The 23,424-nt window shown below is 33.3% G+C and overlaps 2 protein-coding genes across 3 annotated transcripts; both read right to left on the bottom strand.

Annotated features, from left to right (window-relative positions):
• Positions 1–4,116: 4,116 nt before the first annotated feature.
• Positions 4,117–9,870, bottom strand: LOC144558082 (magnesium transporter MRS2-B-like). Of its 2 annotated transcripts, XM_078306789.1 has the most exons (5): positions 9,101–9,869; positions 7,602–7,730; positions 5,761–6,108; positions 5,261–5,308; positions 4,117–4,882 (listed from the first exon to the last, which is right to left on the bottom strand). In XM_078306789.1, exons 1-5 carry the CDS (start codon positions 9,656–9,658, stop codon positions 4,652–4,654), a joined length of 1,314 nt encoding a protein of 437 aa, XP_078162915.1. In that variant the 5' UTR covers positions 9,659–9,869; the 3' UTR covers positions 4,117–4,651. The 2 variants fall into 2 exon arrangements, with proteins under 2 accessions (XP_078162915.1, XP_078162916.1); XM_078306790.1 differs by lacking the exon at positions 7,602–7,730 and having other exon boundaries at positions 9,101–9,870.
• Positions 9,871–13,559: 3,689 nt separating this feature from the next.
• On the bottom strand, positions 13,560–16,827 carry LOC144558342 (nucleoid-associated protein At4g30620, chloroplastic-like). Its single transcript, XM_078307167.1, has 8 exons — positions 16,668–16,827; positions 16,124–16,269; positions 15,876–15,976; positions 15,736–15,775; positions 15,415–15,486; positions 14,211–14,267; positions 14,048–14,117; positions 13,560–13,871 (listed from the first exon to the last, which is right to left on the bottom strand). Exons 1-7 carry the CDS (start codon positions 16,759–16,761, stop codon positions 14,049–14,051), a joined length of 579 nt encoding a protein of 192 aa, XP_078163293.1. The 5' UTR covers positions 16,762–16,827; the 3' UTR covers positions 13,560–13,871; position 14,048.
• Between the last annotated feature and the right edge of the window lie 6,597 nt (positions 16,828–23,424).

Genomic DNA, 23,424 nt, shown 5'->3' on the forward strand with positions numbered 1-23,424 from the left:
CATGTATACTGTAAAATTGTAAAATATAAACTATAAAATAATACCATGTATACTCTAAAATTGTTAAATCTATACATACATTCATCATCACACAAAAAATATGTTCACCACAAAACAACATATGTTCACCACAAACAACATCTGTTCAACACAAGATAAAAATATTCACCGCAACATTCAGAATAGCATAATAGCAACAAAAAAAACTATGGACAAATAAATTTTATATTAAAAACCTCTTATGTTCATTGTTCGGACGAGTAAGAAGCCTCTCTATCATTCCTTTCCTCCATATTTTCACAAGATGAATACTGTAAAATTACAAGATGAATACTGTAAAATTATAAGATAAATACTGTAAAATTAACAAATCATCTCTTTCTTCCAGATTCCACAAGATGAATACTGTAAAATTAACAAGGCAATATTGTAAAATTAACATATCAATACTCCATATCGCCTCTCTATCATCTATTTCCTCCATATTTTCACAAGATGAATACTGTAAAATGACAAGATGAATACGGTAAAATTAACGGGGCAATACAGTAAAATTAACATATCAATACTTCATATCGCCTCTTTATCATCTCTTTCCTCCAGATTTCATTTGAAATGCTATATCTGTTACTGCATACAATGAAAACAATAAATTCAACAGAAATAACTTACTAGATTTGAATTTTGCCGTGCTCTTCAACAAAAACAACTTCTATTCGATCGCGCTCCACGATTGAAGGTTCCATTGCGATCATGTATAAAAAACGAGATCGAGTCAATAATCTCAATTAAAATCGACATTGCAAAGGAAAAATGAATCAGAGAAGGTAAATACAAAAAAAAAACAATTACAATTTCGTTGCCATCGCGGCTGATCCAGATTATTCTTCCGATCCGATCCGATCATCTCTTTCTTATCCACTCTCGTTGCCGTCGCGGCCGTCGGTAGAGAGATGAGAGGGGAGAGATGAGAGCAAAATCAACAGAGAAGGTAAATTCAAATGAGATTTGAATAGCGAAAGAATCCAAATCGTTGGCCCGTATCCCTGCCTCCAACCTTGCTTGAGAGCAATTTGTGCGAGCAGCGTTGAATCCTAATCGTTGGCCCATGCTTTACTAAAAAAGCGAAAGAAACGAACGACAATATTGAAAGTTTCATCAAGGTTCTACTAAGCACCCTTTTCTCCTGGCCCTTCTCTATAAACTGAAAGCAAAATCAATAGAGGCGATAGGTGAGAGAGAGAGAGAGAGGAGAGATGAGAGGTTTTGTTTTGAAAATGAGATTACAAAAAGAAAGAGATGATCGGATCAGAAAAATAATGAATATTTAAATAGCGAAATCTGGAAAAAGATTTGAATACCCGTTGAAAGGTGGGACCAAGCCGTTAAAATTAGTTAAATGAGAGTGGATAAGATCTGTGAACAAATGGTGGACAAAACTCAGTGGACAGAAACCTTTTCTCCTTTATTTACTTAAATTTTAAAATATTCATCCCTCAATACTCAATAGTATAGATATAAAAACGCACTTGTACTCTCCCCATGCGATTTGTAAGACGTAGTTAGAAATTAGAAATAGATGGGCCAAAAATTAAAAGATATATAACATATATATATATATATATATATATTTTTTTTTTTATAATTCACTATTCCATGTGCTTATCGAAAAGGCAGCACATATAAATAGAAGCAACGTTTTGCATTTTTGTTATCAAACAGCTTGTGATTCCTTAATTTTAACATATTGTTGATGTTTGTAATTAATATAATAATGACGATGACACGTCTCGATTATTAGACAGCTTTCAGTTTCTACAGTAAATATATTTTGTCAATTCAAAATGGACTCTTAATTAAACGTGTCTTTACAAGGATACATGCAATATATAGAAATGAACAAAACATATCACAAATTGAAAATATCAGTTGGGACAGAAGCGTCACAGAACCAAGAGCAGCAACACATCATACACAGACTAAAACTTAATTGTGACATGAAAAGACTCGAACAAAAGCATACAATGAAATTGAAAAACTAATTATTACAACAAAAGAACAAGATATCATCAGACGGTTAAAGACCTAAACAAAGTGATTTTGGTTTCATGCAGCGCACAAATTAACTATAGAATCTGTATACAGATAGAGCTGCATATATATATATATAGTTAATTTATACGCTACATGAAGCAATTAAACACTGCTCTGTTAAAATCTTTACCCATATGCATGCGCATGCATGAGACCCTTTACAAGATCTATCACTTGGTTCCAACATTTCTATCTCTATCTGCCATTGGAGGTCCCGTAGGATAATTACGATCATGTTCACGCTTCGAGGGCCTCGATTTCTCATAGAACATAAAATATCCTATTGTTCCGGCAACAACTACACCTGCTACAGCCCAGGTGGTTGGGCTGTACCGTCGAAACATGCCGCAACCTCTGCTGTACGAACCACAGCCAGCAGGTGGGACCCTCTTGGCAGGATCGTCCGCCACTGCTCTCATGTATTGTCTCCACATCTTGCTATCGTTTCTAAAAACGGTTTACAAATTTGACTGATCGTGTTTATTTATTTATAAAATTTGGAAGGGGGATGACAATAGTCAATATATAGGCGGTGCTGGCATCGGAGCCGGGACACGTGGAGGGCTCAGGGCTTTGTTGGTGCGTGACACGTAGCTATTTACTGGATGAGATAGACACTTTAATTTGAATGGATGTACATTCTTTTTTTTTTTCTTATTAGTTTTTGTTTGGGCATAAATTTACGATCAGGCTGAGTTTGAATTGGGCCGAGAAACGTGGTTGTGTTTTTTTTTTTTTTTGTTTCAAACACGCCCGTAGGCAAAAACGTGGTTATGTTATGTGAATAATATTTCTGATGTGTAGATCAGAGAATGCATCGTCGATACGTCGTGGTTAAAAGCTAAAACCCAGGTTTCAGATACAGTAAGTCTTTATCCTCCGAAGCAACAAAATATTTGAGTTTAGATTACGTCTGTCTGATTATAATGCAATAAAGAAATGATTAGAAAAATTAAAGCCCTATTAGTTTTCGGTTCAACCCCGTAAAGCAAACATCATATCGATGTCTCCAAAGGGACCAGCAGTCCAGCACACTGCACTTAAAACAATTAATGCTGATGTTTTGTGTTCGCTACATAAAGAAATAATATATTTTAAAACATCCCGAAAAGAACCCATGTGTGAAAAATATCCTGACATTGTGTAGAGCCAATCCAACCTTTTTTCTTTAATGCTTTTTGGCAAGGATTTTTTTTGTTAGCTACCAACCACATAAATGCTCCAATTTTGAGGAAAATTGGTAATTTCTATCATATTTTATGTGTTGTTTTTGAACTCCGATACAGCATAAAAAGAGCATATAAAGATTTAACCGTACAAGCATTAGAAGGGTCTCATCTCCAAGAGGAGAGATTTTATCGTATGTATGAGTAAATGCTTTGCTACTAATTAAATGTAAAATTTATATCTATTCTATCGCTAGCATTGCTGTTAGAGATCTACGAAATTGCAATATATTCCATATTCATTTAACATGGAGACCAATTAACTTGACCACCCAAACTCCATTTTCCGCATCAATACTTAAAGCTGACATCACTTATTGAAAGGCAGATGTTTTTACTTGTGTATGCAAACAATGTATATTTGCTCGACGGCTGTACAACTGTTAGCTCTAGAGGAAACTTTTTTTGAACCAAAACATGTCAAAATTTTCTGGTACTAATCCAAACCAATGGGTTATATATTGTCCCAGATCGGAATTAAAAGATACATCTGATCTGACAGTGTTGTTCTTATATCATAGATCTTTATGAGCAGTTTTAATACAGGTAAACTGATTGACAGCGCAATATGAAACAAACCAATGGGATGCAAAAATATACTCCCAGTTTAAAACAAACCATCATCCCTAATCTCAAGTATTTCCATTAACCACAACAGTCAACTCTCAAATTTTAAAATTCTACTATTTGCTACCCCAAAATTACAATTCCGTTGAAACTTTCTTTAAAACAAACAATGACAAGCATACAATAAATGCAATGCACGGTAATAACAGTTTACTCTTTTCTTTCTTTGTTTTTCTTTTTGATTGTATACAATGTAAATATGTTACAAGATTATACAAGTATAAAATTACAACAACTAGCACTTAATGCTTGACACTTTAATAAAACCATGAAGATAGATATTTAAAGGGGTTTTAGTCTTCCAGTTCCCCTTTCACATTACCCAAAATTACAGGGTGTAATTTAAACTTGCCTTGAATATAAAAATAATAATAAATATTTACAATTGACATGCCCCAGCCCACCTAATAGAATAACAAAATAACATAGCTATGAGTGTTCACATGATTTTATTCCAAGCTTGCAAATTGGTCCCTGAGCTATCACATAAATTAAATAGGTCTCAGAAACTTCCATTTCCCTGCATCAGGAACTGAATTTCTCTGCCTTAATACCCCCCACCACCACCACACACACACACACACACACACACAAGAATAATAATATTTCAGGGACCAATTTGGTACAAACAAAATTTGGCAACCAATTTGCATTTGGTGAAACTTGAAGGACCATACCAAAAGGCACCATAATTTTGTTCAATTCTAAAGAGGCATGAGTCGCCGACACTTCAAAAACCAAAGGAAAAAACAAAAAATAGAAAAGCCACCCAATCCGGAGATACTTAGTACCCATTGAAAGGCACCTGTTTGTTGGAAGAAAGGAATTTCAAAATTCATTCCGAATATCCCTGCAATAACCCCAAAAATCGCAACCACAAATGTAGCAGTTGTGAGCAGCAGCTCGAATTGTATAAGCTGATTCCTTACATTGTCCTAAATCAGAACAAAAAGAAAAGACAAATAACCAACAGAGCTGTATGTTATTGATGTTTCTTCCCACAAACGCCGTTAAGCAGCAACTAGGCCCACTTAGCCTTGATTTTAGGTTCACTATTTGCAACCTTGCTTCCTTTCAAACCAGATATTACCTCAACTAAATAAGAAAGCTTTAAGTTCTTTTTCATGTTAACTTTTAGAAAATTGAGAACTAATTCAGGAATAGATGCTATATCCTGGTAATCTTTAGAGAGGTCACAGTCAGGTCAAGTATTGACATTTAGTGTCTGATATTGTACTGGTACAAAACAGCACTAATCCTTAATATAAGTTCATAAATTGATATTTTTTTACTACAGTAGGTGAGATATTTACCAGCTGAATATTAATGAAGTCCTCTGTGTCATCAATATATTCTTTAAGCTGAAAATCATAAAATTAAACACGTCACCTTCAATAATCAAAATAGATTAAGAGAAGTACGGAAATAAATAATGAAGCAAATCAAATTGCCACAAAGATTTGTTTATATGAATATCAATATGCAGATAAAAATATTTGTTGTTTGAAATAAAATCCACAAATTTCTCAAAAGGAAAAAATCAGTAAAAAGTAATGTATACTCCTAATAGTAATCTTAATATCATGTGCATCATTGCAAAAGTAAGCTATGTATTATGGACAAGAATTTTAAGTCAGACACAAACTACTTCACCTTACATGAAGTAGGGATGAAAAAAATGGTATTTTGGGTGGTTTTTGTAAAATATGAGATACTATGCTTGATACTTTCCATTTGTTGAACAAGGTTGTCTAATAAGCAAAGGAGAGAAAAAAAGAAAGAAAAGGTGAACAAAATATAAAAACCACATTACCGAAGTAAGCTTGTTGAGAGAGCTATCTATCATCACAAAATATGCCTCAAGCATCATCTCCAACTCCTGAATATGCTCAATTGCATTCTCTGAACTCCTTACACTACTATCCTGCCTACTTCTAGCTATACTCAGTGTTTTTTCCAACCTGTGGGAGTCAGGTGGAGATGAAGCAGGGGATACTGGTGCAGAGACCGATATCCCAGTTCCAAGTGCTGAAGAATTAAATGCTAAAACTGGATGGTCACCCATGAAAGACATCTCCAACATGTGTTGCCTTTTCTCCGTCAGGTACATCTCAGCCATATCTCCGTCATCATCCATTAAATGCTCTATTTCCTCTCTAACCTGTTATTATTTATAACAAAGTAAACAATTATTGAGTCAGGGACCCAAATTTGGGACCTGGTACAGGTTTTTTTTTTTCCTCTTTTGAAGAGAACTCTTCAAGTCCATCCCTAAACTTCAGCCTTTGCTAAAATTAATTCCCAAAATTATAGACTATACAGTTCTCAATGAGATATTTCTGTAAAAATTCTCAATGTGTGATCTCTCTTAAGACCAGGGCTTTAATATCGTGGGATCACACATGATGTGACAAATAAGTAACATTAGTAATCATATATAGAGGACAATGAGAATAAGCTAGTAACTAAAAATCTTTACAGCAAAATTCTTAAATATTAAACTAAAAAGTTCTATCACATTCGAATCAAGAAATCAACCAATATGTGTTTATTTGTTTTATAAAATACTTAATTTCCTTCTTCTTTTGTTGATATTCATCTCTACGAATTATTCTTTCCTATAATGGGTTGTAATTAAAGCATAACAGTCAAGTTAATTATCACATGATCTGTTTTAAGTGAAAAGTCTGTGCATAAACTGTAATTTCTCATTATACGCACTCAATCATTTTAGTAACTTTTGTGTGCAGTAAGGACAATCTGTTTATTTAGTTATGAGAAACTCAACTGTTTTGCCCTTTACTTATTATGAAATTTTGCAATGAAAAGTGGGATAAGAATTAGAATTCTGATCCCTCATTCAAATTATTCATTTCTTTTGCATTTCACATTTTTAATGAACCACATTGGTCAATAGCAACATTTGTTCAGGAATTCATCAAAACAAAAAAAAAAACTTATTGCCTAATTTGGAACATTGGACAATGGCTTTGTATTTGGGGACTAAACGAGCAATTGCATTTTACCTTATTTTTGTCCTTTCACAAGACCCTTTTGTTTTGAATCTACAATTTATAGAGACCAGACTGGATTAAGACTTAAAAATCAACTATGGACAATAATAGAATATGTCACAGCAATACCAGATCTCTCATTTAAATTATTTATTATCTATTCATTTCACATTTTTAATGAACCAAATTGATAAATAGCAACATTTGTTCCGGAATTGATCTAAATAAAAATAGACTCTAATCACCTAATTTGGAGTATTGGACCATGCCTGAGTATTTGGGACTAAACGAGCAATTGCGTTTTACCTTTATTTTTGTCGTTTCAAGAGACACTTGTTTGAATCTACAATTTATAGAGACCAGACTGGAGTAAGGCTTAACTAAAACTATGTCCAAGAAAATATATGTCACAGCAATACAATTATTGGACATTTCGAGGAACAGTATAAACCATAAGAAACTTACAGCGTCAACCAAGAAGTTGCAATTGCATTTAGTGCAACTTATCAGATATCGTCAGGTACTTAATACCAAATAGGTTTATGCTAGCGGCTGAAATCTCAAATATTATCCCAGTTTTAATGTATGCGCACATTTATGTGTATCAGAAAAGGGAAAAACGGCGAGATTTTAAAATTACCTTTTGAACCCTTCGAGTCAATGCAACAAGACGGCTTTTTAATCGCCTAACTCGTTCCAAATTTAAGGTACTTATTTTGGATGTCAGTTCATCTAGCAATGGATATGCTTCGATTTCTAGTTCAGCAGACTATTCCAAATACAAACACAAAAAAAAAATTATAATTAGTACATAGAATAGCAATATTGCAAGGCAATGTGTAACTTGAACCAATACAAAGATATGATTTGACAATTTTAGCCATAGTTGAATTATCTCCAACCTATATCATGCAAACACCAAAAGCTATCCAAATTAAACCAACAAAAGGGGTGTGTGTGTGTGTGTGTGTGAGAGAGAGAGAGAGAGAGAGAGAGAGGCTTAGACAAAATCAGTACCCCACTACAATAGCTCCAGTCAGATCCTACAAATGCATCCCCAGGTGTTTTCTAAGTCATGGTGATACCAATACTAGTACAAAACATAAAAATGATTCACAGTTATAGATAAATGCAGATGTTGTGCTTGGATAAAGTTTTGGGCAGTGGATGTGTTATATTCCACATAGAAATTCTAAATTCAGTGAAAACAATATAATAAAGTGAGAGAAATATACCATCTAGTTACTTACAGCTATTTCTTACCAGTTATTGCAATATAATATGGTCAACTTCAGATATACCTTTATAATATGACATCCACCAATAATTCCAATATTAAAATAAGGAAGAAAAGGAGCTTATTTGGAATAAATTAAAAATCATTAAAAATCAAAGAGGGATGGAGCATAACATGAGAAGCAGCTTGTCGTTGACTAACTATGAAGGGAAAACAAACTCAAACTTCAATGGAAAATTGGTACTATTAATGTAACCAATCATTAATTGAAAGGTTCAATAAAGTGTGAGATTGCGTATGAAGATGAATGAATTCTATAATAAATGGAAAGCACAGATTTAACAAAATGTCTGATGGCTTTTGGAAAAGCTCAATGGTCAAAACCTTATTGACAGAGACATAGTTAACAGGAAAGGACAATATTATCAATCTAAAATCAATTCTCACGCCGTATATAATTATTTCATGAACTACTACAAAATCTTAGTTTTAGCAGGCTTCTGTATTAATTTCCCCTTTCTTAATTTCACAAACTATAATATGACCATATCTGTTGAATAAGCAAAACCTAAGCTGTACTACGATAATGAAGGCATGAATCCCTCTCTTATTAAAAGTAATTTGTTCAACCGTAGATGATAGTCTTAAATTTATTGGCCATGCTAATTTCTTAATCAAGTCAAAATAATTTTATTTTCATTACCATTCTCGTCAAGTCATGTACGTCTATGGTACCAGTATGAAACTGACAACCAGACCGGCCTTAGTTGCGTGGTAAACAAACCTCAATTTCAACAGGTTTAGGTTCTTCATTACTTTTATTTCCTTATTTATTAACTGAGTGCTGAACCCTCAAAATACACCTAGTGTTCCAAAAGGCCAGATTATTTGAACTGTCATACCTGAGAATCAAGGAAAGAACAAGCAACCTCAAGAGCAAGCTCCAGTGCTCTAAACTCAAATGGCAACTGGTCAGTAGCCTCACCCATGGCCTCGGCCTCAGCTGCAGCTGACATCCTCCTCTGCAATTCCACAGTGTATTGCAAAACACAAGAATCCAGAGAATTCAATAAGAGCAACTCATCCGCTGTGATAATACACCTAATCTGCTCGAGATTGACTACTATAGCCTTCTCACGGCCGAGGATGGTAGACGGGTAGACAAAGAGAGGATCAAGGAGACGCAGATCTCTGGCAGGGAGGTCACATCGGCGCATGATAGATATTTTGTCCGCCTCGATGATGGAGGAGGCACCTGTAACAGCGTCGATGCGGATCCAGGAGCGGGGACCGGTGGTCGATCGCTTTTTGTGCGTTAAGGGGCTGAAGGAGAAGCCGGGGCGGCGGGGACCAAAGGCGGAGGAGGAAGAGGGGCGAGGGAGTGACGGGGAGGAAGCGGAGGTGGTGATATGTGTAGGCGACTTGGGATTTATGCGGCGGAGGAGGGGCTCGGCCGCCATGGCCGGAGATGGTGGAGATAAGGCGGGTATGATATGATAGTAGTGTTGTCGGAAGGTATGGGAAGTTAGTAGTGGAGGGAGATGGTTGCGAGAAGAAGTGGGGGAATGGAAAATTAGTTATTTATTTGTCTGATCAGGCGGAGGCGGAGAATAATGGTTTACTGCTGATCAGACTTCACGAGAAGAAACTGAACTATTCCATCCTTTTCCCTTGCGGGAAGGAATTTCATATAAATAAAATATACATATAACAAATTATTAGTGGATGGCTTCGTAGTTTGTATGTTTTTTTTATTTTTCCACTTTTTCTTGATGGTGTCAGTATGTTTCGGCTCCTATCCAATTGCAAGGACGCCTTAACAACTCCTAGCGAGGTCTGGACCGTCTGATACACTTTGAGCGTTTACAGCAATTCCGATATCGACAGATGCGTGATTCACAATTTTATTATTATTATTTGTTTTTTTTGAGGAATCGCATGAAAAATGATGGCCGAACTGCCGAAGCCGATATTTTACGGATTTTAAAAAATTAATTCACCATCAAAACTGATTGACTACGACGCTAGATTTCATTCGGTGTTATATATTTTTTTTTTCATTTGTCATTTATATAAATTTCTAAGATTTTTCTTTTTAAAACTGATCAATTATTTTGCACTATAACTGTACATTACATAGGGGTGCAAACGGGTCGGATATTACCCGTCCGAATCCGGATCCGTATCCGAATTTTTGCGGATTCGGATATTCAGATACGGATAGTTGTGGATTCGGATACGGGTTGAGTTTCAGAATCGGATACGGATACGGATCCGGATATTTTAATTTTTCGGATATCCGGATAATATTAAGATTTGAGAGAATTTTTTTGTGTCTATTTATTTTTTGTATTATATATCTTTAAAGAATATCTTTTATGTTGGTATTTTTAATTAAAGTTATAGTTATGTTGATGAATTTTAGTTAATCAGATATATATTTTGTAATGGTGTAACAAGTTAATTAGATATATATTTTGAATTAGAAATCCGAATTATATCCGTATTTGTATTCGTATCCGAAAATATCCGATCCGTATCTGTATCCGTTTAATATCTGATCCGTATCCGATTACTATCCTATCCTATCCGTATTCGTATTCGAAAAAAAATACGGATACAGATATGGGTTGAGCACTATCCAATCCGTATCCGATCCGTTTGCACCCCTAACATTACAACATGAGAAGGGTTTAAATACCTTCATTTTTTGGTATCCCCATTGTACCTTTATTTTTAAAAATGTTAACAAATCAAAATTTAAATCATAAATGTTAAAATAAAATTGTTAGATGTGATCTATGTTATTTTCTTTCTGTGTATAAAAAAAATATATATATATATTTCAATTTTGTTTTGATTGCCATCAAGATCTTGTAAAAAATGTACTAATTTGAATAATTTCTAGATGTTGATTTTTCAACTTATTGCACATAAAAATAGAATTGAAAAGTGGTAATTTTTTATGAGCATATAGAGAAAATAACATAGATCACATATGACAATTTTATTTTGACATTTATGATTTAAATTTAGAGTTATTAAAGTTTTTAAAAATGAAGACATAATGGAGACACAAAAAAATAAAATTATTTGAACCCTCCTCTTAAAACATAATGTTAAGGGCAACTATATGTTTTTTTAAAGATTTTGGTCTCTTTAATCGGACAATATATTTAAAAGTTTAAAAAATTTATAAATATCTGGAATGAACTATTTTCTATATAAGAAAATGCAAGAGAATTTGGAGCTGATTTTGGTTCCGGATATCTGAACCATTTGTGCAATTATGAAAATCATCCGCTCTATATTAAGCGGATTCGTTTTCAAAAAAAAGAAGAAGAGATATTGTGATAGTAATATGAAACGAAGAGGCTGATAAGCAATTAAGTAGCCACCAACAAATTTGGTATTTTCTGGTAGCCATCAAATCAACAAGTATGATAATTATGGCAGAGATCGATGAGAGATGAGATGACTGAGATTTTCTAATAACCATAAAAGATTTTTACGTTGACTTAATAGGCTACATGATACCTGGCCTCTAAATTTTATAATTCAAAGATACTGCATTCTCTTAGCTATTTACAGGAATTTCTTGAAAGATCAATTAGCAACTGCAATTTAAAAAGAGAACGGAGTATCCGTAAATAATCTAATTGTTTATTGTAATCGTCGAATTAGTTATAACTAATCACTATGCAAATCTATAGCCCAACATATATATATATATATCCGTCAAGTGGGCCTGGTCCTTCCAAAAGCCTGTTAAAGTTTTATATACATAAATTGATTATACAAGTAGAGTGGAAAAAACGTTCCGTGTCATGACTAACACGTCGTGATTTTGGTCTCGTGCCGTGCCGTGACTAAAATATCAAGGGGTGATCATAGCACGTGAATGGTCACGTCACATGAGTTACGCCGTGTCCAAACGTGCCTTGCGTAATTCACGTAACCATTTAATCATAATTTAAGTTAGTTTATTCAAAATTCACCTTTTTAATCGATATCTAATAGAATTACATGTGACTCGCGTGACTACGTGACGTGTCGTGCCGTACCTTACCAAAATTTTAAAAGATAGTCACAAAACGTGAATGATCACGGCACGGGACACGCAAGTCACAGCATGTAACTGACACACGTGCTGTGTCGTTCCGTGATGGAGCTGGTTCCGTCGTGCCATTTTTCCCACTTTATATACAAGGGTCTGTTTTAGGGGTCTAAACGGATTGGATATTATCCGATTTTATCTGAATTCGAATCCGGAAAATTATCTAAATTATATGATTCGTATCTGTATCTGTATCTGAAAAATTATAACGGATAAGGATATGGTAAGACTTTTAACTATCCATATTTGACGATTTACACTTTTAAACCACAACAAATGTACTATATGTTCTTAAATTGATTTATTAAATTGCATATTATACCAATAATTTATTAAATTGCATATAAATATATATTTGATGAACAATATAACACCATGACATAATTAGTGACTAATATTTTAATAATATAATAGATATTTTGTAACCAACAAACTAATTATGAAAAATATTTGTATCCATCAGATATCCGATCTGAATCCGTAACGTTTAATATCCAATCTGTATCCGTATCGATATCTGAAAAATTATAACAGATACGAATACGATAAGACCGCTATCCGATCCGTATTCGAACGTTTACACCCCTAGTCCGTTTGGTTACTATTTATTCTTGATCTACAAAGCCAGTTCTTAAACAAAGCATCTTAGGTTGTTCTAAACAGTGAAAAGTCAAAATTCAAAACATTGATCTATTTGACGATTCACATATTTGTACCAAAATTTTAAGAAACTTTATGGACGTCTAATTCTTCCATCTTTGAATTAATGTCATGCTTACTAATTTTCTGTCCCACACATTTAAATATTTGAAAAGTTGAAGCAAATTGAAAATTAATATTTTATATATCATAATGATATTGGATGGTCTGTTGGTAAAAATAAAATCCTACTGATCGTTCAATGATTGAGAAGGGGTCTTCTAGCTATCCTTTTTATCTTCCATGAAATCCACACCAATATTAATTAATTCCCATAACTGACCATTGTACATCTGCCGATATCATGGGCTAAATAAATGCCATTAATTATTACCCACAAATATATATAGTATCTGACCGTGGTCCGTGGAGGCTTTAAAGTATATTTAATAACTGACTGTATTTTCTCAAATATTTGACAAACTCTTAACATAAAAATGAAATCCACCTCCAGTAATAATAAATTTTAGATAAGATCAACATCTCGGTACATCTTTTTTTTTGTCTTCGACTAATATTCACGTGCATCGATATATTGTTTATATGTTATACAAGGACTATATATGCACATCGCGTTTTAAAACATTGGTAATGTCATAATGCATTATCAATAAGCTCTACTGTTTGCTAGAAAAGACAGAAAAAAATCAAATACAAGAAATAAGGCAAAAAAATTAGAAACTAAATCTTCCAAGTCCCTTACAAAATTTACCAAACAGCACATGCAACAAGTAAAAATTAACAAGAAAAACAGAAGTGTTTTTAGCAGGTTTTACTGCATATACTTTGCATTCGCCGACTACCTTTCGATCAGAACAGAAAATAAAGCTGCAATCTATAGTCACCGATTGGCATACCTGAAAGTGGGCACAAATCAATCCATTTCTACATTAATTTTTTTTTATTTTTTGAGGAAAATTTCCACATTAATTTATTAGTCACACTCTTGTTGTATCAGAAACATGAGATTGGCTTCCGAAAAGAAAAAAAAAACACAAGTCAACAACCCAACAAAATCAGATTAGAAGGTAACCTTAGGTCCCACCCAGGCCAGGCGGCATTCCTAAGCTCTTTGCAAGATCACCCATTCTCTCTTTCATTGTCTACAATAAAAATAAGAATATGTTAGGAAATACATGTAAAAGTGCAAAATTTTCTTCCATGTTTTTTTTTTTTAATTGTGTCTGTTTTCAGACCTGGACACTCCTCTGATGCGCATCCTTGTATGCTTCTGTGACCAATAAAGAGAGTTTCTGTGCAAAGAGAATATATTGCAATTAAAGTTTCAAAAATCTTCTCCTAGATTTAAACAAGAGTACTTCAATAGGAATACTTCTACCAAGCCTAAAAAATATGCTGGCTCTGAATATTTAAAGCAATTGATGAAAACTAAAAACGTTAAAATAAGCCAAAAGTTTATGTAGTGGGATTGCTTGACCGTTACTCGTAAAAACACTCTTGAAAATCATCAAAAAATAAAATAAAATTTCAAATCCAACATTATAGGCACAATTTATACGGTACACATATCATCATTGAGAAATGACGAGACTTGGTGCATGTTTCAAATCCAAAATTATTTTTCAACTTCAAAAATCTAAAATTAACGGTCCTTGATGCATTATTGCAGATAATACTCAAATTGCATGAAACATTGTTGGGAGGCTATGTCCAACAATACACCTCTAAATTTATTTTTAAATTTTTTGAACTTATTCAAATCGATTTGAAAAATATTGTCGAGATTACCAGATAAATTATTGTGAGTGATCCTTCTCCAAGTTTATAACCAAAGAAATCACCCAATGACAAAGTAAATAAATTCTATCCTTTATTAGCAAACTTGGGAAAAACAAAATTTATAAATGAACAGAAAGTTTGAAATTACAAAGAAGTTCAATTTTAAAAACAAATTTGTCAAATAACAGAACCCTCCATGTAAGTTCCTCACAGAAAAAAATGTTATTTTGCTTAATTTTTTTTGTCTATGCTAACTTTAATTTTTCTTCTTCTTTTTGGGGCTTAACAGACCTAGTCCGAACCATAACATCAATATTCAGGATTATTTGTCGACGACCTTCAAAAAAAAAAAAATATTCAGGATTACAAAGTGTGCTTTAAATTTTTCATTTCTGTTTCTTTTTCCTTTTATCTGAGACAATATTTCTAATTTCAACAGGCAGATTAAACCAAACTCAACTTTCAAGTTCCCATTCTTTGCCCAACCCAACTAAGTAAAAAACCTTAATAAGTCGGTCAAAAAAACATTTCAGGGTTCAGAAGGCCATCTTTTAAGCAGTGTCATTTTTGCTAAAATGAAAGATACGATTTCTGACACTCTAGTATGGGACTCTTAAAACAAAGGATATAATTTTCAACAGTTCCCCAAATTACGCTTACCTCAGGGCCCAATTCCATGGCAGAATTTGTGATTTCAATCCTTATTGGTTGTTGGTTTCCAGAAAGAGTTACCTGCATTTAAAGAGACATAAAGAAGAAAAAAAAGATATCATGCTGCTACTGGTAAAATCATAACAGTATCAGGAACCTTCTAGGACCCGTGTGGTCAGAACTAAATGTTAAAGGCTCAAACTAAGCCCAATGTTAAGAACCCAAAACTAGTAAATGCTCATATAAAGCCCAAATTAGTACCCAATTGGTATTATCCTGTACTGGTCAGCATGAACTGGTAACACATAGTTCAGAATTCTCATGACATACCTTAATAAGCTCACCTTCACAATACCCATCAATCTCAGTTCTGTCAGAAGGAAGAAAAAACATTTTTCTTAATACTTGCATCTGAAATAACTATAATAAAAAAAAAATTTAGGATCTTATAGAGTGGTACATATACATACGCAGCAAGATCCTTTTGCACCTTAACCGCCTCTACTTGTACCACCATTTGTGCTTTCTTCACTGTTTCATACAAATTTTGCATGTTGCCAAAAACCCCTGCCTAAGTAACGATGTTAAGTTTTGTATCAAACATGAAATTTAGCTTCATAATAAACTTACTACCAACAGAAAAATAAATCATTATAAGATGTATAAATAATGAGTTCAACAACTTCCCAGATATAACCAGCAGGGTACCAGTATATACCTTCTTTTCAGGTGCATCAGCATTTTCTTCATTTTTGTCCTTATTTCCTCCAAATAAAGCACAAATACGTAATGATATCCTCTTATTTGTCCCTCTGACACTAACAGATGGAAAATGGGATGGTCCTTCGATCTTTCGTGTATTGCCTGACAATATTTAATGGTACATCGATACAAGTCAGAAGGTAAATCCTGATTGATGGTTTAATAAAAAAAACAAAAGTGTTTAACCGGATAACATGAAAAATCCTGGGTTATGCTTTTTTGAATTATTTTGGAACAAAGATCCTATTTAAACCTTTCTCTGTACAGCAGGCCCAACAAAAAATGGTGATTGATCTTGCCTCTCTATTGAGAGATGCAAGTTTGAGGACATCCAAAAAGGAAATGGTCGTGGAAGTTAACGAGGCAAACAAATATCAAGCATCGCAATTTTGCCATGATTGGGTGGAGGGAATAAGCGGATCGGTATAGCTATCCTATCCTATCCTAAAACCCTAGAATGATGGTGAGGAAGAGGAAGAGGAAGAGGAAGGGGCACTAACCGAACGAAGAGGAGGAAAAGGCGGAGGCTTTGAAGCAATTTGTAGAAGTGAGAATATTTGACATAGGAGCTGTTAGTGCACTGGGCGACGCCATTGGCGAGTAGCGAGAATGCTCAGCCTTCCCTCCCTTGATACGAATTCTTTCGACTCCGGGGCGGGGATACGGGATAGATAGATATTGGGAGGTTTTACAAGATAGCCCTTAAAAAGTTCCAATATTAAAACCACCTCGACTCCCAAGATAACCATTTATTTTAGACTGCCTAAAGCTAGCTCTACCTGTTCGGTCCGACACGGTAACAAGTTAGGTTAGATTACATTCTCACTTGGTCCGACACACTAAAAATTATTATATTTCATCTTAAATTTCATACAATTTTAAATGTTATTTGATATTTCATCTTGAAATCTTCACATCTCTACGTTGAGCAAATATAACATTTAAGTTATTTGTTCGATGATAAAACCCACATCAATTTTCATCATTTTATATATTTGATATTCAATTATGCGTAAAGTACATACCAATTTTGAAGTTTTGTATATTAAAAATATAAATTAAATTGTAAAATTATTAACTTAATTTAATGGATCACATCACAAATAGTAAGACATGTTGAAAATGGTATGGATAACATTTGATCGGTATTCGAAAAATTAGATATGGATATCTAATATCTAAATATCCGTGTAAATATGAATACTGATATGGTTTTGCATTTAAATTATCCATATATTTTAATATATATTATGAAAAAAAATATGTTATTCTCCATTATAATTAAATAAATATTATGAACTTCAGTATCTTTAATATGAGGAAGGTTCAAATGCCTCCATTTTTTGTGCCTCCACCATGCCTTCATTTTTAAAAAGTTAATAACTCAAAATTTAAATCATAAATGTCAAAATAAAACCGTTAGATGTGATCTATGTTATTTTCTCTATGTGCTCATAAAAAATTATCGCATTTCGGTTTTGTTTATATGTAAATCAATAAGTTGAAAAATCAACGTCTATAAATTATCCACATTAATACGTTTTTACAAGCTCTTGATGACAACTAAAACAAAGTTGAAATATTATAAATTTTTACGCGCTTAGATAAAATAACATAGATCACATCTAACAGTTTTATTTTGACTTTTATTATTTAAATTTTGAATTATTAAAGTTTTTAAAAATGAAGCCATGGTGGAAGCACAAGAAAATGAAGGCATTTGAACCCTCCTCCTTTAATATTATTTTAATGAATATCCAATTCAATTTGTATCTGTATCCATATCCGACTGATATCTAATCCGTATCCATATCCGAAAAATTAAAAAATATATATAAATATAATTTTTACCATTATTTGTTCAGTATCCGCTCCATTTCCACCTCTATATCTAACACTATGAACGAGTGTCAAATAATTCAATCAAACAACTGAAAATTATGACATTTCACTCAGTACATTACCAAGTCCAATGTGTGGATTGCAACATTACCTGATCGTTTGCATTATTAGTGATTGTCAGGGGCTGAGTCAGACTTTCAAATTATGGGAGGTCAAACTACACAATAGGAGTCGATCATATAAAAATTTTCTATAGAGAATGGAGATCAATTTTACAATATCAAGACATTTCACTCTAAATTATATAGAAAATTATAAATCTTAATACAAAATTTTCAAAATAAAATGGAGGTCAGTTGACCCCATTATATTCATTTGGTTCCACTTCTGGTGATTGCTTTATTAGTGTAATATATTTTTTAAATCAGTAGTGTAATGTTAATTGTATGAACATTGTGTCTTAATCTAAACAAGTGGCTAGACCAGTAGATCACTACTTAAAAAAATTCTAAAAAAATGTATTTGAGCAAATTAACGAAATAAGTGGTTACGAGTGCTCAAATGTTCGGTTTGGTTAGAACTGAATTAAATTAGTTATATTAAAAAAATTATTCGGCTTTTACAATTATAATCGAACCAACTGAATTAAACTTGTCAATCCAATCAACCGAACCAAAAATATATATCCAACTAAATTTTGGTTTCTTTGGTTGAATTGAAATAAGATATACTAAATTTTAAAATGTCAAAATTAAATGAATACGCAAATACTTTTAATAATCATATAAATAAATATCAAAATTTATATCAATCAAATCAAAATTAGAGAGATTAAACATAATCAAATACAAAAAATTTAAGTAAATATTAAGTAATTTTCGATTTGTGATTGAACCGTAATAATATAAATTAAAACGAGCCACATACATAAAAAAAATTAAAACAAAAATTCAACGGAACGGAATTAATTTACACATAAAGAACGAACTATTTAATTTTAAATTTGTGCGTTCAGTTGAAATCAATTATCAAATAAACCGGATCCAATAAACACCTTTAACACCTTGTTTGGATGAAGAGTAGAGGAAGGGAGGGAATGGAAAGAAAATATAAAAATTTTCGTCAAATTGCGTTTGGTTGACAAAATTATATAAAATGTGAAGGGTACAAGAGGTGAAAGATTTAATCTTGTATCATTATAATGAATAGAATCGGTTTTCCTCTCAATTTGGAGTGTACTGAATGGAAAATAAAAAGATCTTGATAACAATCCCCGCATCTTTATCCCCGTAAAAAACCCCGTAGAAACTTCCAAAACAATCATGGGGGGACCGCTCAATCATTAATACTCCGCATAAACTGTTAGTGTTTAACTTGAAGCATCAAAATATTTATGTTGAATTTGTAAAGTATTAATCCTTCTGCAATGATCTCTATATATGAAATAATAAATCAATCCATTAGTTATTTCCGCACAAAATTTTCTTTCTTTTTGAATCGTCCCCACACATCTGGGGACCATTAATTAAACAATCCCCTCATAAATACTTGTCAGTTATCCCTGCACAAAATTTCTTTTTTTTTATTGTCCCCGCACAACTGGGGACCATTAAACAAACAATCCACTCACCTAATGATAAATACTTCTCATACATAATTGCAACTTTCAGTAAAACATTAATGATAAATACTCCTCAGACATAATGATAAATATTTTATGTTACATGGATAAATATTTTATGTTACATGGATAAATGCTTCTCGGATATAATTGCAACTTTCAGTAAAACATTTGAGACTTAAATATATTAGATGAATATTTTATGTTACATGGATAAATATTTGACGATACAAAAATAAATACTTTGTTCTTGAACTTGTCAATAAATAATGTTTATAAACCAATGTATCATCATGTCAGTGACAATGATAAATACTTTTCAGGCATAATGATAAATACTTGTCAGAAACAATAATAAATACTTTTTTGAACTTTGTTCGACTTGTCAATAAGTAATGTTTAATCAAATAAATGTATCATTATGTCAGAGACAATGATAAATACTTCTCAGAATTAATGATAAATACTTATTAGAAACAATGATAAATACTACTTGTCAATAAGTAATGTTTAATCAAATTAAAGTATTACCATGTCAGAGACAATAATAAATACTTGTCAGAAACAATGATAAATACTTTGTGGAACATCAATAAACAGATAAACATTTATTAGTGGAGATTGCTATTAGAGGAAAAGGGATAGTTATTAAATGATATTATAATTTAATGCGGGGATAAATGAAAATTATTAGCAGAATAAATAGGGGATAAATGACAATTAATGAAGTTAATATTGAGAGAGAGAGTGCGGGGATAAATGGGGGACAAGGGTGAGGGTATTTCTATAATTATTGAAAATAAAATTTGTTGCAAATATTTTTATAAAAAAATAATACAAATGTCCAATTATATATCTCACACATATAATTTTCATACAAGTTTTTTGTCACAAATATATATTAATCTTTTAAACTTTTGATATCTCCATATTATATCTAAATTACGGCCCTGATTTACACTGAAACCCGTGCTTTAAAGCCTATAAATGTGGACTTTTTACTTATATTTCGATGAAATGTGGTACTGCTATGCTTTGTTTGGTATTTTGCAGAAAAAAGGGCAAAAAACTGGATCTGACTACTTTTCATACGGCCCGTATGACATTTCGTACGGCCCGTACAGGATCTGCCCAACCACACAGAAGGTTCCACAACAGAGGCACAGAGTCTCCAACACAAAGCACAGCCCTACGGGCCGTATGGGGTCCACTACGGGCCGTAGGACGCTAAATTGGAAGATCCAGCCAGAATCTGAAATCAGCTGAAATCAAGGAGGCCGAAAAGGAAGCCTCTGCAGGCGCGATCTGGGGCATTAAATGAGATATTTCCTCACCAAAAAAAGGGGATTGACAACTGGAACTTGGACAACCTTTCTTGGAGCAAAAGACAAGAGGAGGAGAAGAGGAAGAGAAGTGAAAAACGCGAGTTTGCAACGGATCTTCGGATTTCTCCACTGTTTTGTCATGAACTCTTTTATTTCTTGTTATTTGTGTTATCTTATGAACATGAGTAGCTAATTTACTTTGTTTCTAGGGTTAAGATATAGTTTCTAGTTTGGTTTTGTTTGCATGCTACTTGGATTTTGTGTTGAATGCTTTGTTTTTACCTTGTTGTGTAGTATTTCGATTGCTTTATTTGTGCTTGCTTGAATTGATTAGTCATCCCGTTAGATGAATGCGCACATCTAAGTGTTAGGAGCCAAGTCTATGACATTTAATCCAACCGAATAAAGTATATGAAGTAGGGTGAAACCAAGGAGTACCCGAAAGGTGAAACTTTCCTTGAGGCGAAAGTCCTTGGATACTTTTAGTAAACCAACAAGTAACTTAGATAAATTAAGCCAAAATGCGAAAGTTGAGGTTTAACGCATCTAAGAGGGAAGTATTTGAGTCCGGTAATCGGGTACTAGGCCAAAATGCGAAAGTTGAGGTTAGGTATCTAGATCTGGTCGATAGAAACCCTAAACATTAGCACCAACACAGAAAACAGTAGCTGCAGCATTAACTCGGGGTCCCCTACGGGCCGTATGGATTTCCATACGGGCCGTATGCCTCGGGGCTGAACAGAAATGAAATCTGAACCCTGGAAACGCCTTTTTATCAATTGAAAACAACTTAAATTCTCTTTATTGATTTTTAAACTTGTCATAAATCATTAGAATTGTTAGAACTAAACCAAATCAATTTCTCTCACTTCTAGAATCTTAAGTAATTTTAGGATAAGTCCGGTTATTTTCTTCCGTCCCTGTGGATCGATACCTGAGCATACTCATCGATAGGATAGTACACTTGCTATCTGATTTGACAGAGTGTAACAAAGGTTTAAAAGGTATAGCTTGCTATACTGAAACTTTGTAGCATATATTATGTGCGAACAACTTTAATCAATTAAATAAGAAATAAGACGGAAAGAAAATTAAATTTATTTTCTCTCATTAATCATCAAAATACAAAAAAAATTAAATATATTAATTTTTTTTTTATGTTCGATTTCATTATTTTTTATTCTTCACTTCTCTTTCTTCCTCTGCTCTCCATCCAATCAGAGTGTAAAGTGTTGCACAGTGCCACAATACGGTAAACTTTCTTTTGAGTTGATACTTATCCGAAAAGAAAAGACTACTATCGTAGTCAACCTTTCCTTCTTCGATCCTCTCCAATCATCGAGGGTATAATTTTTTTTTATTTGCAGCTCTTCCGTCGAGAAAGATTCGGATCGTCTGAGTAGAATCAAAAATTCACATTTCTATGCTCCGCTTCTAGTGTGAGAAAAATGGCATGACGGAGCCGATTACATGTCGTGTTACTGTTTCGTGCTGTGATCATTTACATGTCGTGATGATCTCTTGATATTTTGGTCACGATACGGTACGCGAAAGATCCGATTACAGCATAGCACGTAATTACGCGAATCATGTATAATTAGAACCGTTAGGTCTTAATCAAATAATGAATCTTAAAGAAACTAACTTAAATTATGAAAAAAATAATTTAATGTGAAAAACATAACTAGTTACGTTTAGACACAATACGTAAATAATTACGGTGTGATTAACGTACCGTGATCACCTCTCTTTGACATTTTAGTCACGACACGGCTCTCTATCCGCTTCCCAACAACTGCACTTGATCGTTCTCTAAAAAAATATTATCGATAATCCCTATGTTAAAACCCCCAAAAACAGGAAAACAGGAAAAATCCTTCGTGATATCTCACCTTGTGTTGTGTTGGCACTTGGCATTAAACAAAGAGAAAACGGCATGGTTTGACTTTGAGCTTTATCCAATCAAAACCGACGCTCAGATCAAGGGAGTTCGGCCCAGAAATATAGAAGCAGAATATTCTGTAGCACATTCTTTATTGGTAAAAAAATTGTAAATGCCTAGTAAATAGTAATGGATATCTCTTGGTCAAAAATCAATTACAAAAATTATAACCATTTCAGAAATTCAAAAACAGCTTCTATATCAAATTCACAATCATTTCATTCTATCTTGTGAAATCCTTGTTTAGACTAGAGGTGACAAAAAAGCTTGTAGATCAATCGTGACTCGCTCGTTACTGGACCGAGCTATTAACGTCAGCTCGCAAACTAACTCTTACTGACTTGTCACGAGTTTAAACTGAGATTTTAATTCGGATACCGCTCTCTCAATTATAACTCGGTTCAGAATTAACGAACTGAGTCAGCTAGTTGACACCCTTTAGAGCACACCATCTGTGATCTGTCGGCATTTAGAAAAACAAGTAAAATAACCTTGTTTGACATCTCGACTGTCCAATCAAAACCAAC

Source organism: Carex rostrata, chromosome 8 (assembly GCF_964058835.1).
Source record: "Carex rostrata chromosome 8, lpCarRost1.2, whole genome shotgun sequence".
In the NCBI taxonomy this organism is placed as follows: domain Eukaryota; kingdom Viridiplantae; phylum Streptophyta; class Magnoliopsida; order Poales; family Cyperaceae; genus Carex; species Carex rostrata.

Excerpts from the sequence above, each read along its gene's own strand:
- LOC144558342 (XM_078307167.1), bottom strand. The coding sequence starts at position 16,761 with ATGGCGTCGCCCAGTGCACTAACAGCTCCTATGTCAAATATTCTCACT. Across the intron at positions 15,776-15,875 it reads GTGCAAAAGGATCTTGCTGC|AACTGAGATTGATGGGTATT; the intron begins GTATGTATATGT and ends TCCTTCTGACAG. Across the intron at positions 15,487-15,735 it reads GTGAAGGTGAGCTTATTAAG|GTAACTCTTTCTGGAAACCA; the intron begins GTATGTCATGAG and ends CTTTAAATGCAG.
- LOC144558082 (XM_078306789.1), bottom strand. The coding sequence starts at position 9,658 with ATGGCGGCCGAGCCCCTCCTCCGCCGCATAAATCCCAAGTCGCCTACA. Across the intron at positions 6,109-7,601 it reads TGACTCGAAGGGTTCAAAAG|GTTAGAGAGGAAATAGAGCA; the intron begins GTAATTTTAAAA and ends AAATAATAACAG. Across the intron at positions 5,309-5,760 it reads CTCTCAACAAGCTTACTTCG|CTTAAAGAATATATTGATGA; the intron begins GTAATGTGGTTT and ends TATGATTTTCAG.